Genomic DNA, 21,254 nt, shown 5'->3' with positions numbered 1-21,254 from the left:
CACTTTATGCCGAGGATCTTTCGTAGGCATCTCTGGTGAAACTGCTCAAGTTGTTGAATGTGACGGCGATACGTCGTCCACTGATGTTTCACAACAGTGCAACAAGGTGGTCAGCACAAAAGCTCTGTAGGTTTTGATTTTGGTGCTGAGCCTGATGCCTTTGTTGTTCCACAGTCTGTTGTTGAGTCTGCCAAAGGCGGAGCTGGCCTTGGCGATTCACAGCGTCACTCAGTCTGCATCAAGGCACTGGCGTTCTGTGAGCTGGCTGGTTGATACTACATGGACTTGGTCTTGCTGAGGCTGAAGGTGAGTCCAAAGCGCCTGCAGGAGGTTGAGAACCTGTCCACAATGAACTGCATGTCCTCATGGGTGTGTGCAGCAAGAGCGCAGTCATCAGCGAAGAGGAACTCTCTCAACATTGCCTCAAACACCCTGGACCTAGCGTGCAGTCGCTGCAAGTTGAAAAATTTGCCATCTGTGCGAAACTGAATGTAGATGCCCTGGTCACAGTCTTGGAAGGCGTCAATCAGCATGGCAGAGAAGAGAATGGAGAACAGTGTGGGTGCCCTGCTTCACTCCATTTACCACAAGGAACGGATCTGACATTTCTGTATTTCCCTGTACTCTCGCCTGCATGTCATCGTGGAATGACGCAATCAGCTGGATTAGGCTCTCTGGGCAGCCGAACTTTAGGAGGATCTTCCACAGACCACGGCGGTTCACCGTGTCGAAGGCCTTGGTCAGGTCTACAAAAACCATGTGGAGCTCCTAGTTCTGCTCACTTCTCTTACATCTGGCGTACGGCAAACACCATGTCACGTGTTCCCCTGCCAGAGCGGAAGCCGCACTGTGCTTCAGGGATGACAGTGTTGGAGACATGGTCAACCAGTCTGTTCAGTATGATGCGGGCGAAGATCTTGCCGGCGATGCAGAGGAGAGAGATTCCACGGTGGTTATCGCAGGATGTTTTGTCTCCCTTCCATATGTAAATGTGGACAATTGAAGCATCCTTGAAATCCTGGGGGACCTCCCCTCTCTCCCAGATAGACTGGAACAGGGCAGTCAGCTTGTCTGTAGATGTCGGCCTGGATTCCATCCGCTCCTGCTGCTTTTCCTGACGTTGTCAGCTTCAGGGCCTTCCGGGTCTCGGCCTTGGTGGGAGGGGCAGCTAGCGAGTCACTGACTGGTAGCTGTGGGAGGGCTGCAATTACCTTGTCAAATACGGACGAGTCCCTGTTGAGAAGGGTGTTGAAGTTCTCTGCCCAGTGGGCAAGGATGTCTTTCTTGTCTGTCAGGAGGGTGGTCTGGTCCAAGGCTCGGACAGGGGTTGATCCTGTGACCCCGGCCCATATACAGCTCGGAGACCATCATGGAAGGTCTTCTGCTGTGTACACAGCATCTCTAAAGGTGCTATATACCTCTTCTACATCAGTCGATGCAGGAATTTCTTGGAGAGCTGCTTGGATTTGCTGCTGCAGCACGTCCTTGGTGATGGGGAGGTGGTGGATGTTCAGCTTCCTAGGGGGTGTCTACCTGGATGGTTGGAGCTTGTGTGCAAGTCTGATGTTCATCTTACTGCGTACAAGGCGATGGTCCGACCAACAGACTACTAACTTCTCATGCAGCGTGTACTGGAAACATCACCTCTGTCCCTCTGCTGGACAATTACATAGTCCAGCATGTGCCACTGCTTGGAGCGGGGGTGCATCCATGTGTTCTTGTACTTGTCCGCTTGTTGGAAGAGAGTGCTGGTGATGGTCAGTCCATGCGAGAGCAAAAGCAGTCCGTTGGAGTTGCACTTGCCAGTGCCGTGAAGTCCTATGACTTTTGCAACGAGGAGAAGTCCACGCCGACGCGGGCATTGAAATCCCAAAGGATGATTAGCCTGTCCTTTCTGTCTACCGCTGAAATGGTGCGGCTGAGCTCCTCGTAGAAGGCTTCTTTGATGTCATCAGGGTTGGTCATCGTCAGGGCATAGCAGCTGATGACTGTGGCAAAGCGATCCTCGGACAGCTTCAGACGCAGGGTCATCAGCCTGTCGTTTATCCCACGTGGAAGGCTGTCAAGCTGTCGTACAAGTTTGGTTTGTATGGCAAAGCCCACGCCTGAGGTTCTTGGGGTACCTTCTGGCTTCCCAGTAGAAGGTGTAGCCCCCTCCAGCTTCCTCCAGCTGGGTTTCACTGGCAAACCTGGTTTCGCTCAGGGCTGCTATGTCCACCTGGTAGCGATCAAGCATTCTAGTAATGAGCGCTGTGCGCCTTTCTGGTCTGTCGTATCTGTCCCAAAGAGTGCGAACATTCCAGGCACCCAGTCAGGGCATGACTCCCGGTTCTTTTCTTCTGTTGTTTTCGACCGTTAGTTTTGGATGTCCAAGTAGGTGCGGTTTCCTACTGGGTACTAGGTGAGGCAGGCTTTGTTTAGGGATCCTTTTATCTCCCCTTCCCCGTGTGGGGAGAGCAGTGCTGTCCCTAAAAAGGGCTGCTCTGACGCTGTGGAAAGATACGGGCGCCGCATCTGCCCCAGTCTACGGCGGACGACCATCACCCAACAGCCGCCTGCGTGCAGAGTCGTGACTAGGAACTGCCAGCAGCATCCTCTGCCTGTCCCCGTTACCACTTCTCCATCGCCGCAGGGCTTGGGAAAACTGGGTGTTGAAGGGCTAGCTCGTCGTTCCAACATTAGCCTGGTTGCCTGACCAGCACAGGTGACTTTTTTTATAGTGAAGAGTTGTGCAGTCCCTTCCCCACTCTCGCCTGCCGACGCTCAGAGTCAGATACTGCCGCGTGTAGAACGGCCTCGGCAGGTGCAGGCTTTTTCTTCGGAGTTCCGTCTCCTATAAGGACTTCCAGCCAAGGATAAGAGGTCCCCCTGCCCTTTGGTCATCCTCTTTGCCTTCACAGCCGTTGGGAAAGGTTTCCTCCTCCGCCTGGTCCGTCGTTGGGAGACTTCACATACGGCAGGTAGCGCTGGGTTACAGTAGCAAGGGCTATGCCCCTGTCCTGACTAACGGGGGAAATATAAACATGCTTTTGAAGTCATGAACTGTCAGTGAAAGAAATAAAGACGACACATCAACGGTTACTAAGTGAACGCTGAAATCGCCAAATCAAATGAAATGTCACCAGTCCACTGATAAGTCGTCGACCGGCGACATTTTAACGGTCCTCTGACATGTTGAATAGGCGCCGATCACTGTTGTTTTATCGTCAGCGACAAATCAGCGATTAACTGAAAAGGTGACAATTCAGCAGTTGACACCTTCTTTGCATATAATACTGTCGCCGGTGACAATGTCATGTGCAGAAGTACGACAATATATGCAGTGGGGGTCTGCGAATATTGTCGCTGGCGACAATGCCGCAATATCTCTCTTTGCCTGTGCCTCTGCATGTCTGATCTGTCTATCTGCCTCTCTCTCTCTCTGTGTGTGTGTGTGTGTGTGTGTGTGTGTGTGTGTGTGTTATGCAGATTTTTGAAACCGTCACCACTATGTATTTGTGGTAAAACCCTTGACATCCCACATTTTTTGCTCGAATGTGCAGATACACAGTTACATTTCAAACCCCTTCATGATATGATTACATCCTTTAATCTTCCATTCGCCATGTCCAGCGTTTTTCACCCTAGCAAAGAAAATGGTTGGTCTCTGACAAAAACCGCAGTTGACCTAATTAAAAACCATCCAGTTGGTCGGTTTTTCTAATTTGTTTCATCCCCCTTCTTTTATTAATTTTTTTTTAATTTTTTTTTTTTTTATGCTGCAGAGGTTCCCCTCTGTTTTATTTAAACCAAAGTAGTGTTTCGTTTTGGGTGATAGCGTCAGATTTACTTGTAGAGCAAAGTTCCCATTATTCTAATTAGTGGAACTGTTCGACCCTAACATGTAATATGTCGTCTTGATTACATTACGAAACCTTAATTTGATGAGAAAGAGTGAGAGACAGTGTGAGTGTGAGTGTGTGTGTGAGTGAGTGGGCAGGGGAATGAGGTGGGGGAATTATAATGGGCGTTTGTGTGCATGCATGCATGTATGTAGGGGGAGAGGGTGGGGGAGACACGTATGTGAGTATGTGTGTGCGTTAGAATATTTTTTGAGATAATGATGTTAATGAAATTTGGTAAATTGATTTGTTAAATATGTTCTTTTTAAATCATACCTTCCCTCAAATCAGAATTTCCTTATGTTGCTCAGTTATTCAAATGGTTGCGAAAATGTCAGTACAACAAACAGTTGATCTGACAATAAATGGTTTCAGTCAGTCAGTCAGTGTGTGCGTGTGTGTGTGTGTGTGTGTGTGTGTGTGTGTGTGTGTGTGTGCGTGTGTGTGTGTGTGTGTGTGTGTGTGTGTGTGTATCTCTGTGTGTGGCTCTGTCTGTGTACCTGTTTTCTTGTTTAAAGCTGGCATATGTATCCTTTAGTACACCAGTGTACATATATAAACTGGTTGTATGAAGTACCTTCGGTTTCGGCTTATGAATAATTATCATAATTATGTGGGGGGTTTTGGGTGTTTTTTTTAAATTTCCGCATGCAGGTATACATGCGTGTGTGTGCGTGCGCGCGTGTGTGGATGTGTGTATACATGTGTGTGTACGCACGTGTGTGTATATGTGTGTGTGGGGGGGGGGGAGGGGGGAGTTGTGGGGGGACGTGTGTGTGTGGGTGGGTGTCTGTCTGTCTGTCCGCGTCTCTGTTCATCTCTGTGTGCGTGTGTGCGCGCGCGTGTGTGCGTGTATTTACGTTGAAGGTGTGTGTGTGTGTGTGTGTGTGTGTGGAAGGGCGCGATTTCGTGTGTGCGCGCACGCGATCGCGCCCTATGTTATCTCTAGCGCTTTTATATTTGCCGTCGTGTTATCTCCGTCACGTGGCTGGGTCGTAAAACTTACAACTTTTGTGTCTGTTGTGCTCATTGTGTCGATGTGTGTGTGTGTGTGTGTGTGTGTGTGTGTGTGTGTGCTCTCAAATGTAGGCCTTTGTCTCATGTGTGACGTCTCCTCGTCGGCCCCTTCACATCTGCATCTGGGGTGGGGCGCTCCAAGATGGGGCCATAATATACAAAGGGTCATAAAAGTGGCCCATAAAAGGTTGAAAGTTTGTTTCAGGCAACGGGATCAAAGCATAGTGCGGCGGCTTGGCCGAAGGTTGGGAGGCAGGGGATGGGTGTGGGGGTAAACTTTACGGGTTGGTGATAACATATCGAAGTCCAACAATGTATATACGTGCGCGCGCGGGCGCGCGCGCGTGTGTGTGTGTGAGAATAATCAATAAAAATGAAACGAAAATATAAAAAGAATGCATCGAGCAGAAATCGACACACACAACTGATTATTTTTCTTCTTTATTTCATATGCATAACCAATCATATAACATGAAATTTCAGTGCTAAATCTTACAGCGGCGAAACGCTGAGTGTGTGTGTGTGTGTGTGTGTGTGTGTGTGTGTGAAAACAATCAATAAATAAAATATTTTTAAAATGTGTGTGTGTGTGTGTGTGTGTGTGTGTGTGTGTGTGTGTGTGTGTGTGAAAACAATCAATAAATAAAATCGAAAAAATGAACAATCCATGCAAATATGCATAACCCCACCCCCAAAACCATATCCCTTAAATATATATAACAAATTAATATCTTTTCCCACTGTTTATATGTTACAAATCACATCAAGTGACATGATATGGCTTATCAGTGTTTAATCATACCGATTCAAATCTATATCTTTAATTGTTGATTAGTCAAGTTCGCTTACTGTTATCATTAGTATTTCGTTCTTAGGATGTTATAATGTAATCTCATTTTTTACACAAAATTTCACCAATTGTGAGTTATCTAACACACACACACACACACACACACACACACACACACACACACACACTGCGTGAACAGTTACTTTTCCCGGCCTCACCAGTAGCTGTCTTTTTCCTCTATGTTTGTCAAATAACACTCATGGTTAAAAGACGCTAAACTGAAGAAGAAGAAGAAGAAGAAGACAACAACTGCAGCAGCAGCAACAACAACAACAACAACAACACACACACACACACACACACACACCGTGGCACGCGCGCGCGCGCACGCTGGCACACACACACACACACACACACACACACACGGGGAGGTATCGACACAGGGGAGTATTGACAAGGGGGAGTATCGACACGGGTGAGTATCGACACGCTCCCCAGGAGCGGGTTTGAGGAGGTGGAGGGAGGTTGCTGGCCAAGTGGTAGGTGGCCAGCTTCTTGGAAACTTTGGTTTTATGGTTTAAGAGAAACCATGTTCCATTTTGAAGAAATATGCGCATTGTTGGTCTGGAAACGATGCCAATATTCATTTGATTAGCAAAGGATCGTGCTGTACCTTTCATGTCAGACTCACGGCCGCTCCCTCTCTCTGTCATTCTTTCTGTGAGGTGATCATTGGTGTGATTGCCTTGTACATGGTTTTGGTACTCTTTTACTAGAAGAAGAAGCTGAACCTTGACCCAATTTCTACCAAACTATGTTACGGAACAATGAAGTGACTATTTAAAAGCTTCACAGCTTGCTTTGTTCCTGACCAACAACAACTGCCACTTCCACACGTAAACAAAACGATAAGACGAATTTCCGGAGTTGCCAATCCAAACAAATTGAGATTTATCCCCCTTCCGAATGGTTACCACAATCCTATGCGCGCCACGTCTGCAGTCGCCATTTGAGCCGAACGTGGAGGTGTTAATCTTGCAGACAGACAGCAAGTCAAAATGAATATCTTCAGACTCATTGGGGACATGTCCCATCTCCTTGCAATTATTTTGCTCTTGATAAAGATGTGGAAAACTAGGTCCTGTGCGGGTATGTATGCATGAGGCATCCCGTTTAGCGTGCATAAATACTGCATTTTTTGCGAATTGTCAACGTTACGGATGTCAATAATGACATATTAAAAACGGAAGCCGGTATCTGTCGACAATTTCAGAATAGTTTTTCTCACAAAATTCTCTCTTTGTACTAGATCTATTTTCCGTTGTCCACTCAGCTGTTATGGGTACGGTTCAATTTAAAACTACACTTGCTATTTGTCAACTTAAGACTCCAGGCAGTCAGCGAGTCAGTTTGCAACTTTAAGGGGGAGGAGCCGTTTTATATTTTCAACAGAAAAACAAGCGCTAGGCCAGAGCAAAATATAGCATGATAGATCTATATAATATATGCATAAGAGTCGCTGTACTCATCTTAAGGACAGTGCAGGCTCAAATTACCATAATGGTAGCATTTTAGTTTATTTTACATGACTTCATATTTGGATAGGGCTGATCAACTTTCACTTTCAAGTTGATCTGCTTGGAATGTTTATTGGGTGGAACGGGGAAAAAAGGTAACTTTGTAACGACAGGTCAGCATTACATGGTATACACATCATACCCTGAGAAAACGTTGCAAAAGTCACAAGAGACAAAATTTGCCTTGAATAGTGTGTAAGGCAGCTCCAGATTAATAAATTACAGGTGAATTATTTTTTCAATAAAAAAAAAGTGAAGAAGAAAAAAAAAACAAAAAAAAAAACAAACAACAAAACCCTAGCAACACATGGATGCAGAAAATATAATGTCCTTTTTAAGATAAAAATCATTTGTTTTAGTAATATCAAAGGTCTGGGCAAAACAAAATCCCAAGTCTAAACTCTAGAGTTTATTTTAATGCAAAACAAGTTTTTGGGGACTGTTAGTAAGGTAGATGTGCCTCTCTCCTTTCATATGTATATGGATCTGATGATTAACTCTGTTAATTGGCAGTAATAATAACATACTTACACAATTAAGTAACTGATAGTTTCCATTATTTCCAGACTACGATTTCCATTTTCCTATACATTTCACAAGGTTATTTTCAGTTCTGTTCTAAATTGTAGTAGTTGCTGTAGAATGATGTATGTGTATGTGTTCCTTGGTGATTCATGGGTTTCATTCTTGAAAAAAAAAGTCTGTAGTGCAGACAGTTATATTGTGTGCTGGGAAGAAAAAAAGTAGTCTGTTTTAGGCAGATATTACCCAATTTCTTGTTTATGACCAATTTACCATTATTAAAAAAAAAATTTAATGTGCGCATGTATAGATGTGTGTGTGTGATTAAGGAGTTTGTGTGAAAATGAGCTCAGAACTAAGGAATGTATTGGGTGATTCTGTATAAATTACAGAAAAAGGGAAAAAGTGGGTCGGTAATAAGTATTAGATTAGAAAATATATATACACACTGTTATAGTGTAAAAGTAGTGAATATGCACAGAAAATATATTGCGTACACACACACAGACGCACAGATAAACGTATGTAATAATGAACATACTGCATGTGCATGTTCATACACAAAAATGCTTTCCCAAGCACACCTTGCATTTATGATGAATTATGATGCAGATAATGTGCTTACTCACAAATAAGCATATGCTCATACATTAAAGAAGGATTGTGTTTTATTGTTACATACATGTGGACTCAGATAGTGATATACATGACTGTGTGTACATGCACGCATGCGCACACTTGGGATTTATCCTTTTTGTTGGTGTCATTGCAGGTATTTCTGGCAAATCTCAGATCCTGTTTGCTATGGTGTTCTTGACACGCTATTTGGATTTATTCACGTCTTTCATCTCACCATACAACACCATCATGAAGGTCTTCTTCATTTCTTCTTCAGTCGGCACTGTTTACCTCATGTATGTCAAGTTCAGGGCCACATATGATGCAAATCATGACACTTTCCGCATTGAGTTCTTGGTGGTGCCTGTTGGAGGCTTGGCATTCCTGGTCAACCATGAGTTTTCCCCTATGGAGGTACAGTTGAATAATTATCAAGTTAAGATTATGATTAGTCTTGTTAAAGATTAAAGTATACAAGGGTTTGTTATAAGCTTTTGAATCATGGTTTGTTTGTTTTTTTAACTTGATCTTCTTCTTCTTCTGCGTTCGTGGGCTGCAACTCCCACGTTCACTCGTATGCACACGAGTGGGCTTTTACGTGTATGACTGTTTTTACCCCACCATGTAGGCAGCCATACTCCGTTTTCGGGGGTGTGCATGCTAGGTATGTTCTTGTTTCCATAACCCACCGATCGCTGACATGGATTACAGGATCTTTAACGTGCGTATTTGATCTTCTGCTTGCATATACACACGAAGGGGGTTCAGGCACTAGCAGGTCTGCACATATGTTGACCTGGGAGATCGTAAAAATCTCCACCCTTTACCCACCAGGCGCCATCACAGTGATTCGAACCCGGGACCCTCAGATTGACAGTCCAATGCTTTAACCACTGGGCTATTGCGCCCGTCTTTTAAACTTGATGACCCTCAGATTGACAGTCCAATGCTTTAACCACTCAGCTATTGCGCCCGTCTTTTAAACTTGATAGAAGTTCATTGATATTTGATATATTACAAATTGTACAGAAGAAAAGAAGAAATTATCTAAAATACTTCAGTTTGGATACATTCATTCCTTGATAGATTTTGTCATTTTTTAACACAAGATTGTTCAGCTTGGTATGCAGATTTGGAAAACACACTGATACAGTGACGCAAAGTGATAGCACAAACACATGTTAACACTTCTGGTTCCACACACACGCTTACATGATACACACTTAGAGCTCACACTTGGTGACTAACGCAAGCAAATTGTGTTCAGTGACTGTTAATATGGCTAGAATAATGATGTTCGATGATCTGTTGTTTCATGTTTATGTTCTTTTATATCTTTTTGTTTTTTAAAAAAGTATTTTTTCTAAGATAGTGATTTGATGTGTTTTTGATTATTTTGTTAGAAAATCTAAAGGGATGATTGTTTGAAAATATTTCAGTTTTTCATAATAAAAAAAAAAAAAAAAGCTTTAGATTAATCAAATTTAAAGAAAAGGCTTAAGATTAATCAAATGTTAATTTATATGATAATGATAATAATAATAATAATGTACATTTATATAGTGCCCTTTCTCTCAAAGAGCTCAGGGCGCTTTACATGAAAGAAAAATATTACAAGTTACATATAACATTCATGACCACTCTTTCTCAACCCCACCCTCCACTCCCCCTCTCACACTCTCCATTTCCCGCTCTGCATACATCCAAAGTGAGCTGACATGGGTGGTGTTTGGAGAACAAGGAAGCTGAGAGTACTTATAGATAGGCTTTAAAAAGATGAGTTTTGAGTGATGAGCAAAAAGCAGAAATAGAATCAGATGCACGTATATGATGAGGAAGGTGGTTCCAGATGTGAGGAGCAGCAAAGAAGAAAGAACGTTCACCATAGGTTCTTGTATTGACACAACGAAGTTTCAAAAGGTAACATTCAGAGGAAGAGTGGAGATTTCTTGCGGGAGTGTAAACACTGATAAGGTCAGAAAGATATGTAGGTCCTGTGGAGTGGAAAACAGAATAGCAGAGACACGCAACTTTGTATTTAATTCTCGCTTCACTGGGGAGCCAATGTAAAGTGCGGAGGTGAGGAGAAATGTGATCAGTATGTGGGACGCTGAGAGTTGGACAGGCAGCATTGTTTTGAAGTTTTTTAATTCACTGAAGAATATTAATTATTATGAGAAGAGAATTAAAGTAGTCAATTCATGACAGCACAAAAGCAGAAATAATAGTTTTAGTAGTTTCAGCAGAAAAGTACTGACGGATAGAGTTGATGCAGCGAAGTTCACAATTGACTATGTGTATCAGATTTACTACCTGAGCATACATGCTGAGGTTTGAGTCAAGAATGACTCAAAGGTTCCTTGCTGATTTACAAAACTGAACTCGGCATCACCAACCACAATAGAGGCAGGAAGAGAAGTAGATGTGGACATTCTTGCAGAGGAAATAATCATGGCTTCAGTTTTGTCATCATTCAACTTCAGTTTGTTGAATGTCATCCAGGATTTAACATCGAGAATACAATCTTGCAGTGACAGAATCAGACTGTGTACTTAATTTATGATGTCATTGTCAATGGCAGTTGATTCAGATGCGTATTGTTTTTATGTGTTGATCACATTGTTGGCATATAACTTTCTTGGAACTACTTACTACTTAGTCATGCCCAGTATCAGTATCAGTAGCTCAAGGAGGCATCACTGCGTTCGGACAAATCCATATACGCAACACCACATCTGCCAAGCAGATGCCTGACCAGCAGCATAACCCAACGCGCTTAGTCAGGCCTTCAGAAAAAAATAATAAAAAATAAAAAATAAAATAAAATAAATAAATAAAATAAAGGAAAAGAAATGAAAATAAATAAAATAATAATAAAAAGAAATTGAAAAAAAAAAATATATATATATATACTACTACTACTAATAATAATGATAATAAAAAAGATTAATGTACTCTTGGTAAAATCTTGCAGTGCGCAGTTATTCATATGGTTGATGATTTCTGATGATCGAACATGACTTTTGACTAGATCCTGTGGACCTTCTCAATCTATCTGGAATCAGTGGCCATCCTTCCTCAGCTGTTCATGGTCAGCAAGACCGGTGAGGCTGAGACCATCACATCTCATTATCTGTTTGCCTTGGGGTCCTACCGTGGCCTGTACATCCTCAACTGGATCTACCGCTACTACGCCGAGGGTTTCTTCGACTTGATAGCTGTTGTGGCCGGCTGCGTCCAGACCATCCTGTACTGCGATTTCTTCTATCTGTACATCACCAAAGGTGTGTATCCAGTGTGAACTTCAATTTGGGGAAACTTTTAATATTCAATTTTTCCAGAAATACTTTGTCTCTGAACACCACATTCAGCTTTATATTGAGAAAAAAAATCTTTCCAAGCATTCCACTTGTAGGTGTGTAAGTTTTCCAGATTTCTGGATCATTTTTATTTGCCTCTGGTTTAGCAGGATATTTTATGAGTTGCTTTGGATCATTGCCCATGCTGGATTAGAAAAATTGCATTTGATTAAGTTGTGGATTTTAGATGGCATGACATTCCATTTCTTGTCAGCATTTAAAATAGAAAACAAAAATTCTGGACAGACCATACTAAATGTGCCATTAATATGTATGTTGAATTCCAGTGTTACAAAGTTAAAAGAAGATAATGGATGTGAGAGCTACAAGTAATGCAGTGTGTTTTTCCATTTCATTGAGAGAAAAAAAAGTCTGTCGATTACCATTCCTGAGATCTGAGCAAATCCAGAGACAAAATGGGGGAGGGGGAAGGGGGTGAAACTTAGGTATGATGTCACTGACAATGGCTGTTGTGACACAAATACTGCTGTATTTGATGACAAAATCAAAGAATGATAATGAAAGGCCTGTTTCTGATCTGTGTTGATGGCACCATTCTTGTGCCAAACATTATATGTTACCTGAATCCAGCTTGAGTCAGTTATTAGTCATTTTGATGAAAGCTAGTCCGTTTTGAGTTATAAACAGCAAACAAACTCGGTTTGAATTAATGACAACCATACAAACAAAAAACTGATTCACTCCTGCCCTTGGGAGTGTGCCCATGACCAGGTATAGCATGTACCATGTACTTAGACACCCCCCCCCCCACACAGTCACAGACACAGACACACATGCACACACACACATCTCAGTCCTTGTATAGCCACAAGGTCCATTGTCACTTTTTGCAACAAAAATCCAACTTTTTTTGTGTACTGAGATATCATTAGCTGATGATGCAGTGATACACTTGATGGCTGCAGTTAGTATATGTTATTTAGATCTGGGATCTTTAGATGAAGTACCGAAGATTCGTCTCCATTTCGAGCAGAAAATGTTTAGTCTTAAAGCAGATTTTTGGCTTATAAGAAACACAGTTCTTTCTTTTGTATGTTAATGTGCCCTTTTAAAACAAAAGTATTCTTGACCCCTGCAGAACTATGATGATGGCTGCACTGTTACTGGGGTTTTTAAACTTTTTTTTTGGCAGGTTCAGGGGGGCTTCCCCCCCCAGACCCTCCATTGAGATGTCACCTTTCCATCACACCAGGGACTTTTGAGGCCCCTCCCCTTCCACCTCCCCCCGACCCTGACTACAATACACTTTAGGGATTGAGTCCATCTCACATCCTTTTAACTAGAACAAGCTTTCTAAACATTTGAGTCAGTGACTAGTTTTACACCTAGTTGTCTGCCATCTTGCCGTAACCCATAGGCTGCCTGTATGACGAGATAACTTGTCATCGCAAGCATGTACACTTCACTGCCACAGTGACAAGATAACTTGTCATTGAAATATTCTGACATTTCCCTGGTTTGCATTCAGTTCACTGACAGAAATGCTGGTTGCTTTAGGTTGGGGAATCTTTCTAGATTCTATTCATAGCTAGAAACACCATCTGTGTCATTAGGCAGTCCTTTATTTGAACGTTTTGGTTGGGTCCCTGTCGCAGTGTTTTGCCTGGCTCCTTTCCTCGCTTGCTCAACAAAATGTCAGACTGACACCGTGCTCAAGACAGGCGATCGTGGCAAACTAAATCAATCAAGATTGCTTGCTTTAGCTGATGCTCAGAAAGAATTGAAGTGTAAATTCAAAGGAGAAGACAGTGATGAACATTTATAGGACGATTTGATAAAAAAATAAAGGGAGCAATCAAGAGAGTGCCCAAGATACAACTATCAGTGAGTGATGCCGGCTTTTATGGGTCTTTCTCAAATAACAGAGCACAGAATTTTTTGAAAATTTATAATTTTTAGTGCAAATTACCTGACTATTGTTTGTAATGAACAAGTTGAAAATGTGACAAAAAACAAAACACTGATTTCAAAACAACAGCATGTCATTCAAAATATATAAAATGGGAAAACATTATGTGTTTTGTATTCTTTATTCATTTACCTGTCAGAAAATATATACTTTTATGGGTCTTTCTCAAATAACAGAGCACAGAATTTTTTGAAAATTTATACGTTTTTTTGTTGTTGTTTTTTGTTGAAAAAACCCTGGCAAATAGATTTCACATAAATCTTATTTTCCTGGCAGCGAAAAGGTTAAGATTGGTTTATGTGGAAATCTTTCTGTATGCAAATAGCTACCTTTGCTACAGAATGGAGTATATGAGGATTGAACTTAAAGTCTTGATAATTTGAGAGATACATTGTTTGAATATGAAACAAAGGAATGCCAATCCAGTGCAAACATGAATATTAAGGTCCTGGCAGAAACATGAATAGTTTGATAATTTGAGAGATACAAACATGGTTTGAATATGAAACAAAGAAATGCCAATCCAATGCAAACAGAGAAATGTCAGTCCAACATGGCCAGGACTACCCAGTGTTCTTTGATGATGTTTGTTTAGATTCCAGCACAACTTTTCAGTTCTTACACTTTAAATTTTTTTTTTATTCTAATGAGTCTGAACAAAGTATATAGATGTGATCCACATATATGTAGTTTACACATCACCTGGTTTCAGTAATTCAGTTGTACTTTGAATAGAAAATCCTTGATTTATTTTCATGTTTTATAATTTATAAGTGATGTGAGCCCTGTCCTCTTTGTCCACTGTCTTGCCTGCTTGTTAGATTTTGTGTGGAATGTTGCACAAGTGCATGGAGTTGTTTTCTTTGTTTTTTTATTTGTCCAAGCTGGGATATCATGATTAAGACAGCGGGATTTGGATGGGTGTTACTGTAAAACAATTCCATGAATAAAATACAACAGCAAAAAACATGATATATTCTGTTAACAGAATGTTATTTTGATGTTCTCTTTTAGTCACTTTTAAATCATTCTAAAAACAAAACAAATATTATCTTGTTCCAGTTTTGAAAGGAAAGAGGCTGAGCCTCCCAGCCTAAAGATGGTGCCTGACCCAGGAACGGGAGGTCGTGGAGTGGATGAGGGTCAACCAAGTGAATTGCCTGCGTATGCAAGCTGGATCATCATGCATTTTGAGAACAATGCCAAAGTTTGAATGAATTGAAGAAAGAGGAGATAATCCTTACTTTTAAGATGAACATCTGAAGAAGAATTGAGAATTGCAGGTCGTTACCAGCCAAACAGAGCAATTGAAAGAAGAAAAAAACCCAAAAACAGACATACCATGGTAGATGTATTCAATTGTATTGGTGAAAAGACATTGGACTTGGAAGAGGAAGCTAAAGGTATCATTACAAAGAAAGCTAGTAATGTGTGATGGTTGTGTTACAATTGTTGTCTGCATATGTCTGTAATGTTGAAATGTATGCCTTATGGCATCAGCCATATATATATATATATATATATATATATATTTTTTTTTTTTTTTTTTTTTTTTTTTTTTTAATTGTATTTTATCATGTTTTTGTTTTTGGTATTATTGTTTATTGGATATCTTATGATTTGAATTTTCCATTTCTGTTGACCTGTTTTTGGATGTGTACATTATCATTTTGGGGTTTATTGTTATTTTCTCCATTACAAAATTATCTGAAGGGATTAAGTTTTGTTTCCCATAAGCTGCCATATGAAATGGAGGGAGAGTGTAGTCATCTCCACCTGTTTTTCCATTAGTAGGGGGCACAGTCAAAATCACATTTTAGTAAATGGTATAAGTGGTTTCCAGAAATTCAGTAATACATATATATTTTTGTGTGTGGAGATATCTCTGACAGTGTGATAAGCAGGGAACAAATGCTATCTTTATAAGCTTGTCAACTGTATTTTTTTGCCATTGCTGTTTTGATTACAGGCAGTGCATTGACACGATTATCGATGAGAATCATAAACATCAGTGACTGTTGCTGTTTTCTGGCTCATCATTTGGAGTTCAAAAGTTTTATTCTGAACCCTTTCCTGCTCCCCCTGACCTCAGCCCCCTTCTTGTGATACAGAATTGCTTCACAGAGAGGTGCTAAATAATGTGACTGACTGATGGTACACCAAACTTAAGTTACACAGGAATGAAAGCCAATTTTTGAACATATATATAATAATATAGCTTTTTACATGCATAACAAAAACATTGGCCCTTTTTAAAAATCACAAACACAAACGTAGAGCCTAACATCATCAGAAAATGTGCTTTTGGCGAATTGGATCTCATGAATACGGATCTTGATCAGCTGGGTATTGTGATTGTCTAGGTATGGTTTGGGAGCCAGGCTATTTAGTCTTGGCAACCAAAAAATGCATTGGTTCACTGGGACAGGTCTACAGTCCTTCAGTTTTTCTGGTTTGGCATGTAATTTCATCTCCTGTCCATCCCACACACACCCTCCTCTCCTGTCTTTTCCTTTTCCTTTTTTTTTTTTTTAACTTTTAAAAAATTATTATTATGATTAAGTTAGGAAAGTGAATAGAGTGCGTAGTATCACCTTGGTAAGCCTCTCACCAGTGTCGGTTTTTACTCAGAAAATTCCTGGAAGTGAAGTTGTGTTGAAATGATAAAGTCTGTAAGTTAAATCTTGTACTATAAATTCTTATTATTTTAGTGAATGTCTTGAAATGTGATTTGTTAGTGTGATTCAGGGTGTCTTTTGTTATACAGACAATTGCCTGGTAAAACTTAAAAAAAAAAAAAAAAAAAATTGAAATATCATTTTGGTTCTTTTGTAATTGCTTGTAGTGAAAATAAACCTATGGGGAATTATTGTTTGTATTTGGAAGAAGTTTTATTTTATTGTATTTGGATATTTTCTTCTTCTTTCTTCTTTGTCTACGCATAAAAAACTGGGGCTTTGGTAAAGGTTTTAAATGTATTACTGTTGACTTTTTGTGTTCGCTCACAAAGTGTTTGTTCTTTTGTGTAAGTAAAATATAGTACAATATATCTTCATTCATCCAACTGCATACATTGTAATCATGAACTGTGTGGTGGTGATATTTGAATGAAATTTATAATGCAGATAAATGACTTGATATTGAATATGTAAGTCAACATTGATCTATTCAACTGCTGACCAATGTTGAAAATCTGTTATTTGTAACATTTTATGATTTCATTCATTTTTTATGTTTGCAACATAAATTAAGTAAAATACACTAAAGCAAAATCTATAGTGATATAGAATAAGATCAGTTGCTTTGGTTTGAATAAAAACTGAGGAAAAGAAAATTATGACGGAACATTTTTGTATGTGTTTAAAAAAAAAACAACCACCCACACACCTAAATTGCTCTGTAAATATGTGCTGTTATCTTTTATTGCAGCAACTGAGCAAGTGAATATCTGTTGGTTGGGTTTCTTTACATTCATTTTGAACCCAGATGAAATTAAGCTAGACTTGAAAGAAGGGAAACAAAATAAAAAGGAAACACTCCAGTGTGTTGTACTATTACTGAGTACATATATGTAAGAATGTTTTTGAAACAGATGAGTTGTTAGTTTTTATGATTAGCTTAATTGTTGTCAGGTTTCTAAAGCAGTTTTCTTTGTTCTTTTCTTACTTTCAAAAGATACTGTTCATATGATTGTGACTGCTTTTGTAGATATTTCATGTTGGCATTAGTTCATTTCATTACACATGCTTCACTTGATTTATGTCTTTCCTTACCATTCAGAGTACAGATACTAAGACTTCTGTCAAAATTGTATAGGTGTGTTTAAAATGCATTGGAATATATATGAAAGTCCCATACCATCTGGAGTTGAAACAGCAATGATAGTGAGATTGTTATTTTTAAAAAAAGGTAGTTATTAAGAAAGCTTTTGTTTGATGGTGTTAGTTGCATATCTGAAGAAATGCAGTACACCAGTTTCCCAGTCTTTATTCCTAAATCAGTCTCAATTCCTTCACTCTGAAAATACTGCTTTGTTTGTAAAAGTGCATAATTTATTTCAAGCGGATCAGTTTAATACTTTTTACTTCGCAGGTCTATTGAGTAAATTTCAAGTTTTCATTCTTTATTTTTTTCATAAGTCACACATACTTTTATTTGTATCATGGTATGTCTACGGAACAGGGATGGAGCATCATGACTTCTTCAATGTACAGGAAAAAAACAACATATTGTACAAGGCACATACAGAATTTTCTGTGTGCTGAGTGCAAATCTGCTCTGTAACATATTTCTGGAGCTTACCTCTTGCAATTATAGAGGTCAGTGTATGCTAACAGTCTTTCTTGTATTTGGCATATCTCAAAGTGGATTCCTCTGTCGGCTTATTGTCTGGATTTCACGGAAGAATATCTGACCTTTTTTTTTTTTCTTTTTCACATCAGTGTTTCTTCACAAAGATGACCACTAGTGCCATGTGTAATATGCTCGTCACCAGTGCAAGAAGTCCATCTGTACACAGATTAAGAACTTAGATTTTTTTTTTTTACCCCTTTATGAATAGCTTATTTCATTCAGGTTGGTCGCTGAGGATTCTGCACTGATACTCGAGATTCCTACCTCTCCTCTCTGATGGTGTTCTGAGCACATAAGCACCAGAATTCAGGCATTCATAAATTGTAGAACTTATGTAGATTGTCTAATTCTTCAGCACCACTTGATCCTGATTTAATTATGTTCAGTATATATATATATATATATATAGATATATATATGCTTATCACGATGTATGTGTGTGTGTGTGAGTACAACATACATATATGTTGGGTTTTTTAAATTTAGGAAGCCATTATATTACAAGTCAGCCAGTTGACCTTGATAACAACTGTGTTCAAGTGCAGGCATAGGTGGTTTGAAACTGTTTGGTGAAAACAATCTCTAATAGTATATATATGTTTATGCATTTGATACTCGTCGTGCGAATGACTCAACTTGATTGGTGAAAGCATCCATGTTTGGTCACTTAGTGGGTTTTTTTTGGTTTTTTTAACTGGATGGGGGAAAAAAAAAATGTTTCAAGAAATATGCTTATAATATTTTCAGTAACTTTAGTTGATATTCACTGGTTTCAGAATTTAGAAAGCCATCTTGTTACAAGTCAGCCTGTTGCACTTGACACACCAGTGTTAAAGTGCAGTTGTAGATGGTTTGAAGCTGTTTTGATGAAAACGACCTCTATTAAATCGTTCACCTGGTGAATGTGACCAAGGCAGCAGTGCCACCACCATCTGACCATGCCATGGCAGTTTTCAGTAGGTTGAAAACCATACATAATGTACATGTTTAAAACTTGCATATTTATTATAGATACATTTGTATGAGAGAAGGGAAAAAGCGTCTGTGTCTTAGGCCTCCGTAAGGAGCCTTCTGTAAGTTAAAATTTAACAGAATGAAGCTCTGCTGAAATGAGTCTGATCTTGTACAGCAGTGTAAAAATGACCCCGTCTCTGCACTGTATTTAAAAAATTTATATCGTAAATGACACAACTGTGATTTTAGTGTGAAATTATTTATATTAGTCATATGTCAGCCTGTTAATATTAACGTCGGAAAGTAATGGAAATGATGATAAGGTTATGTTTCCCTGGTTTCCTAGATGGAAAAAGTAGATAATGATTCAAAACAAACTAAACATGAATACTGGAGGGAACAATCTTTGATATGGAGCCAGTCATGCTGTGCCATGACTGCAGTGCCATACATGCAGGGATTTCTCATAAGCCACTGCACTTGTGCATGCAGAAGTTTGAAGTCTTGCTGAAATTAGTCATATCCAGTTGAAAATTTGAAAAAAGAAGAAACAGTTTGTATTAATTTCATACACCAACTTTGATGACATTTGGTTGTTGGAATTAAAATTTTGAATTCTCATTATGAATCCATGTTACTGTAGTAGGTTACATAAATGCGTAGCCTCCTAAGTGACAGTGATGAATGGATAACAGAGACAGATCTGGATGTATGGAGTGCAAATGAGTTTGAGAACGACCAATCATTGTGATCATTACTGTGGTTTGAAAGTTACATATGCAGGTGTGAACCTGACTGTTCATGTTGCAATACAGCATGTAAAGGTACACTGTAGATTATAAATTCTCAACAGTGATATAATCATCATTCCAAGAAGTATTTTATTTGAAGAAATATGATTTTCCCAACCCCCAATTTCTTTCTTTTTTTTTCTTTTAGGAAAATCTCATTTACATAATAAAAATGTATCAATACATATTTGAACTAATTGGAATATTTGGCATAGATTAGAAGTATGGTATGGGTATGTCCCAGGTAATTTGATAAAAGTCCTCAGTAATCAGTAATATATTTAGTATTCTGTACATATTTAGTACACATACTAGAAGGTAATGTAATGTGTATAAATCACCATTGGTCTTCAAAAGAAAAACAAATCCATTTTGCTTCCTTTGATTAAATCATGGACAGTAGATAGCTAATTATGCTTGCAACTGGTACTGAACACTTGAGAAAGAAAACTCTCACTCGTCATGTTGCATCATCTTTGTAAGTATACACCCTTCTCAAGTTCAATCTGCAGCAGACTTGTTAAGACTAATGAGTGTAGTCATAATCCTTTGTGTGTGTGTGGGTTTTTTTTGTTTTGTTTTTTTAAACCATTTTTCATGAGCTTGAATGTAAGCATGTTCACTTGAAGTTACTGATGTTGAATGTTGCATATATTGTCATATTAAATCTGATTTGTTGTGTTTTCATTCCTTGTTTGCTAATGCTGTTTGTTTGAGTTTGATCTGAAGGGTTTCCAAGTTCCAAAATGGGTGTTCAGGTTAAGCTTGCATGTTGGTTACACTAGTTTGTAAATATCCGCAGTGTAACTGTCGAATGACTGGTTTCTATTTCTATAAAAGGAGTGAAAGTGAGTTGTGTTTTCATTTCTCCTGGAGGAAAGGGAAAGAGTGATTATGTGTACATGACTTTAAAACAATGTCATGCTTTATGCTGATGCAGTAGGTTCTCCATCTGTTGTAGTAGAAAATGATACTGGGATAAAATATGATTGACATGTTGTTATACAAACGAAGCAAATCAAAAACATTGCCAACTCTGAAAGCTGGTTCACTTTTAACTACACAGATTTTGTTTGCTCCTTTCCTGGATTTCCTAAGCCTTCTTCCCCAGATTAAAGCAATACAGCTCTCCCCGCCTAGCCCCGCCCCCTCCAAAATAAAGTCCTGACAAATCTAATGGTGCAGAAGCAGGCAGAGCCCCCCCAAAAAACCACCTCTGCTTGGCTCAGACCCATTCCCTGACCCAGATGCTACAGAAGCTGGTGAATTATCTTGACTTAAGAGCAGATGATAATACAATATTTAAGCATTTAATTCTGTTTTTATACTTGAAAGAGAAGTGATCATGTGCTGAAATATCTGAATGAACCTGGCAATGGAATGAAGCTTATATATATATATATCCTAAAATACAATATTAGCTTCACAGGATTATTGGATGATTAAAAACCTACCATGCAGT

At 39.5% G+C, this 21,254-nt stretch overlaps 1 protein-coding gene across 1 annotated transcript; it reads left to right on the top strand.

The window, feature by feature from the left end:
* The first annotated feature begins 6,681 nt into the window (after nt 1-6,681).
* LOC143281521 (ER lumen protein-retaining receptor 2-like) lies at nt 6,682-20,644 on the top strand. The gene is made up of 4 exons (XM_076586739.1): nt 6,682-6,837; nt 8,560-8,819; nt 11,437-11,689; nt 14,757-20,644. Exons 1-4 carry the CDS (start codon nt 6,747-6,749, stop codon nt 14,789-14,791), a joined length of 639 nt encoding a protein of 212 aa, XP_076442854.1. The 5' UTR covers nt 6,682-6,746; the 3' UTR covers nt 14,792-20,644.
* Nucleotides 20,645-21,254: the final 610 nt, after the last annotated feature.

The sequence above is a fragment of the Babylonia areolata genome, chromosome 1 (genome assembly GCF_041734735.1).
Source record: "Babylonia areolata isolate BAREFJ2019XMU chromosome 1, ASM4173473v1, whole genome shotgun sequence".
NCBI lineage: Eukaryota > Metazoa > Mollusca > Gastropoda > Neogastropoda > Buccinidae > Babylonia > Babylonia areolata.
This window is presented reverse-complemented; position numbering and strand designations above follow the sequence as displayed.

Bases quoted from the DNA above. Each gene is read 5' to 3' on its own strand.
- LOC143281521 (XM_076586739.1), top strand. From the start codon at position 6,747: ATGAATATCTTCAGACTCATTGGGGACATGTCCCATCTCCTTGCAATT. The intron at 8,820-11,436 runs GTACAGTTGAAT...ACTTTTGACTAG, and splicing joins ATGAGTTTTCCCCTATGGAG to ATCCTGTGGACCTTCTCAAT. The intron at 11,690-14,756 runs GTGTGTATCCAG...ATCTTGTTCCAG, and splicing joins CTATCTGTACATCACCAAAG to TTTTGAAAGGAAAGAGGCTG.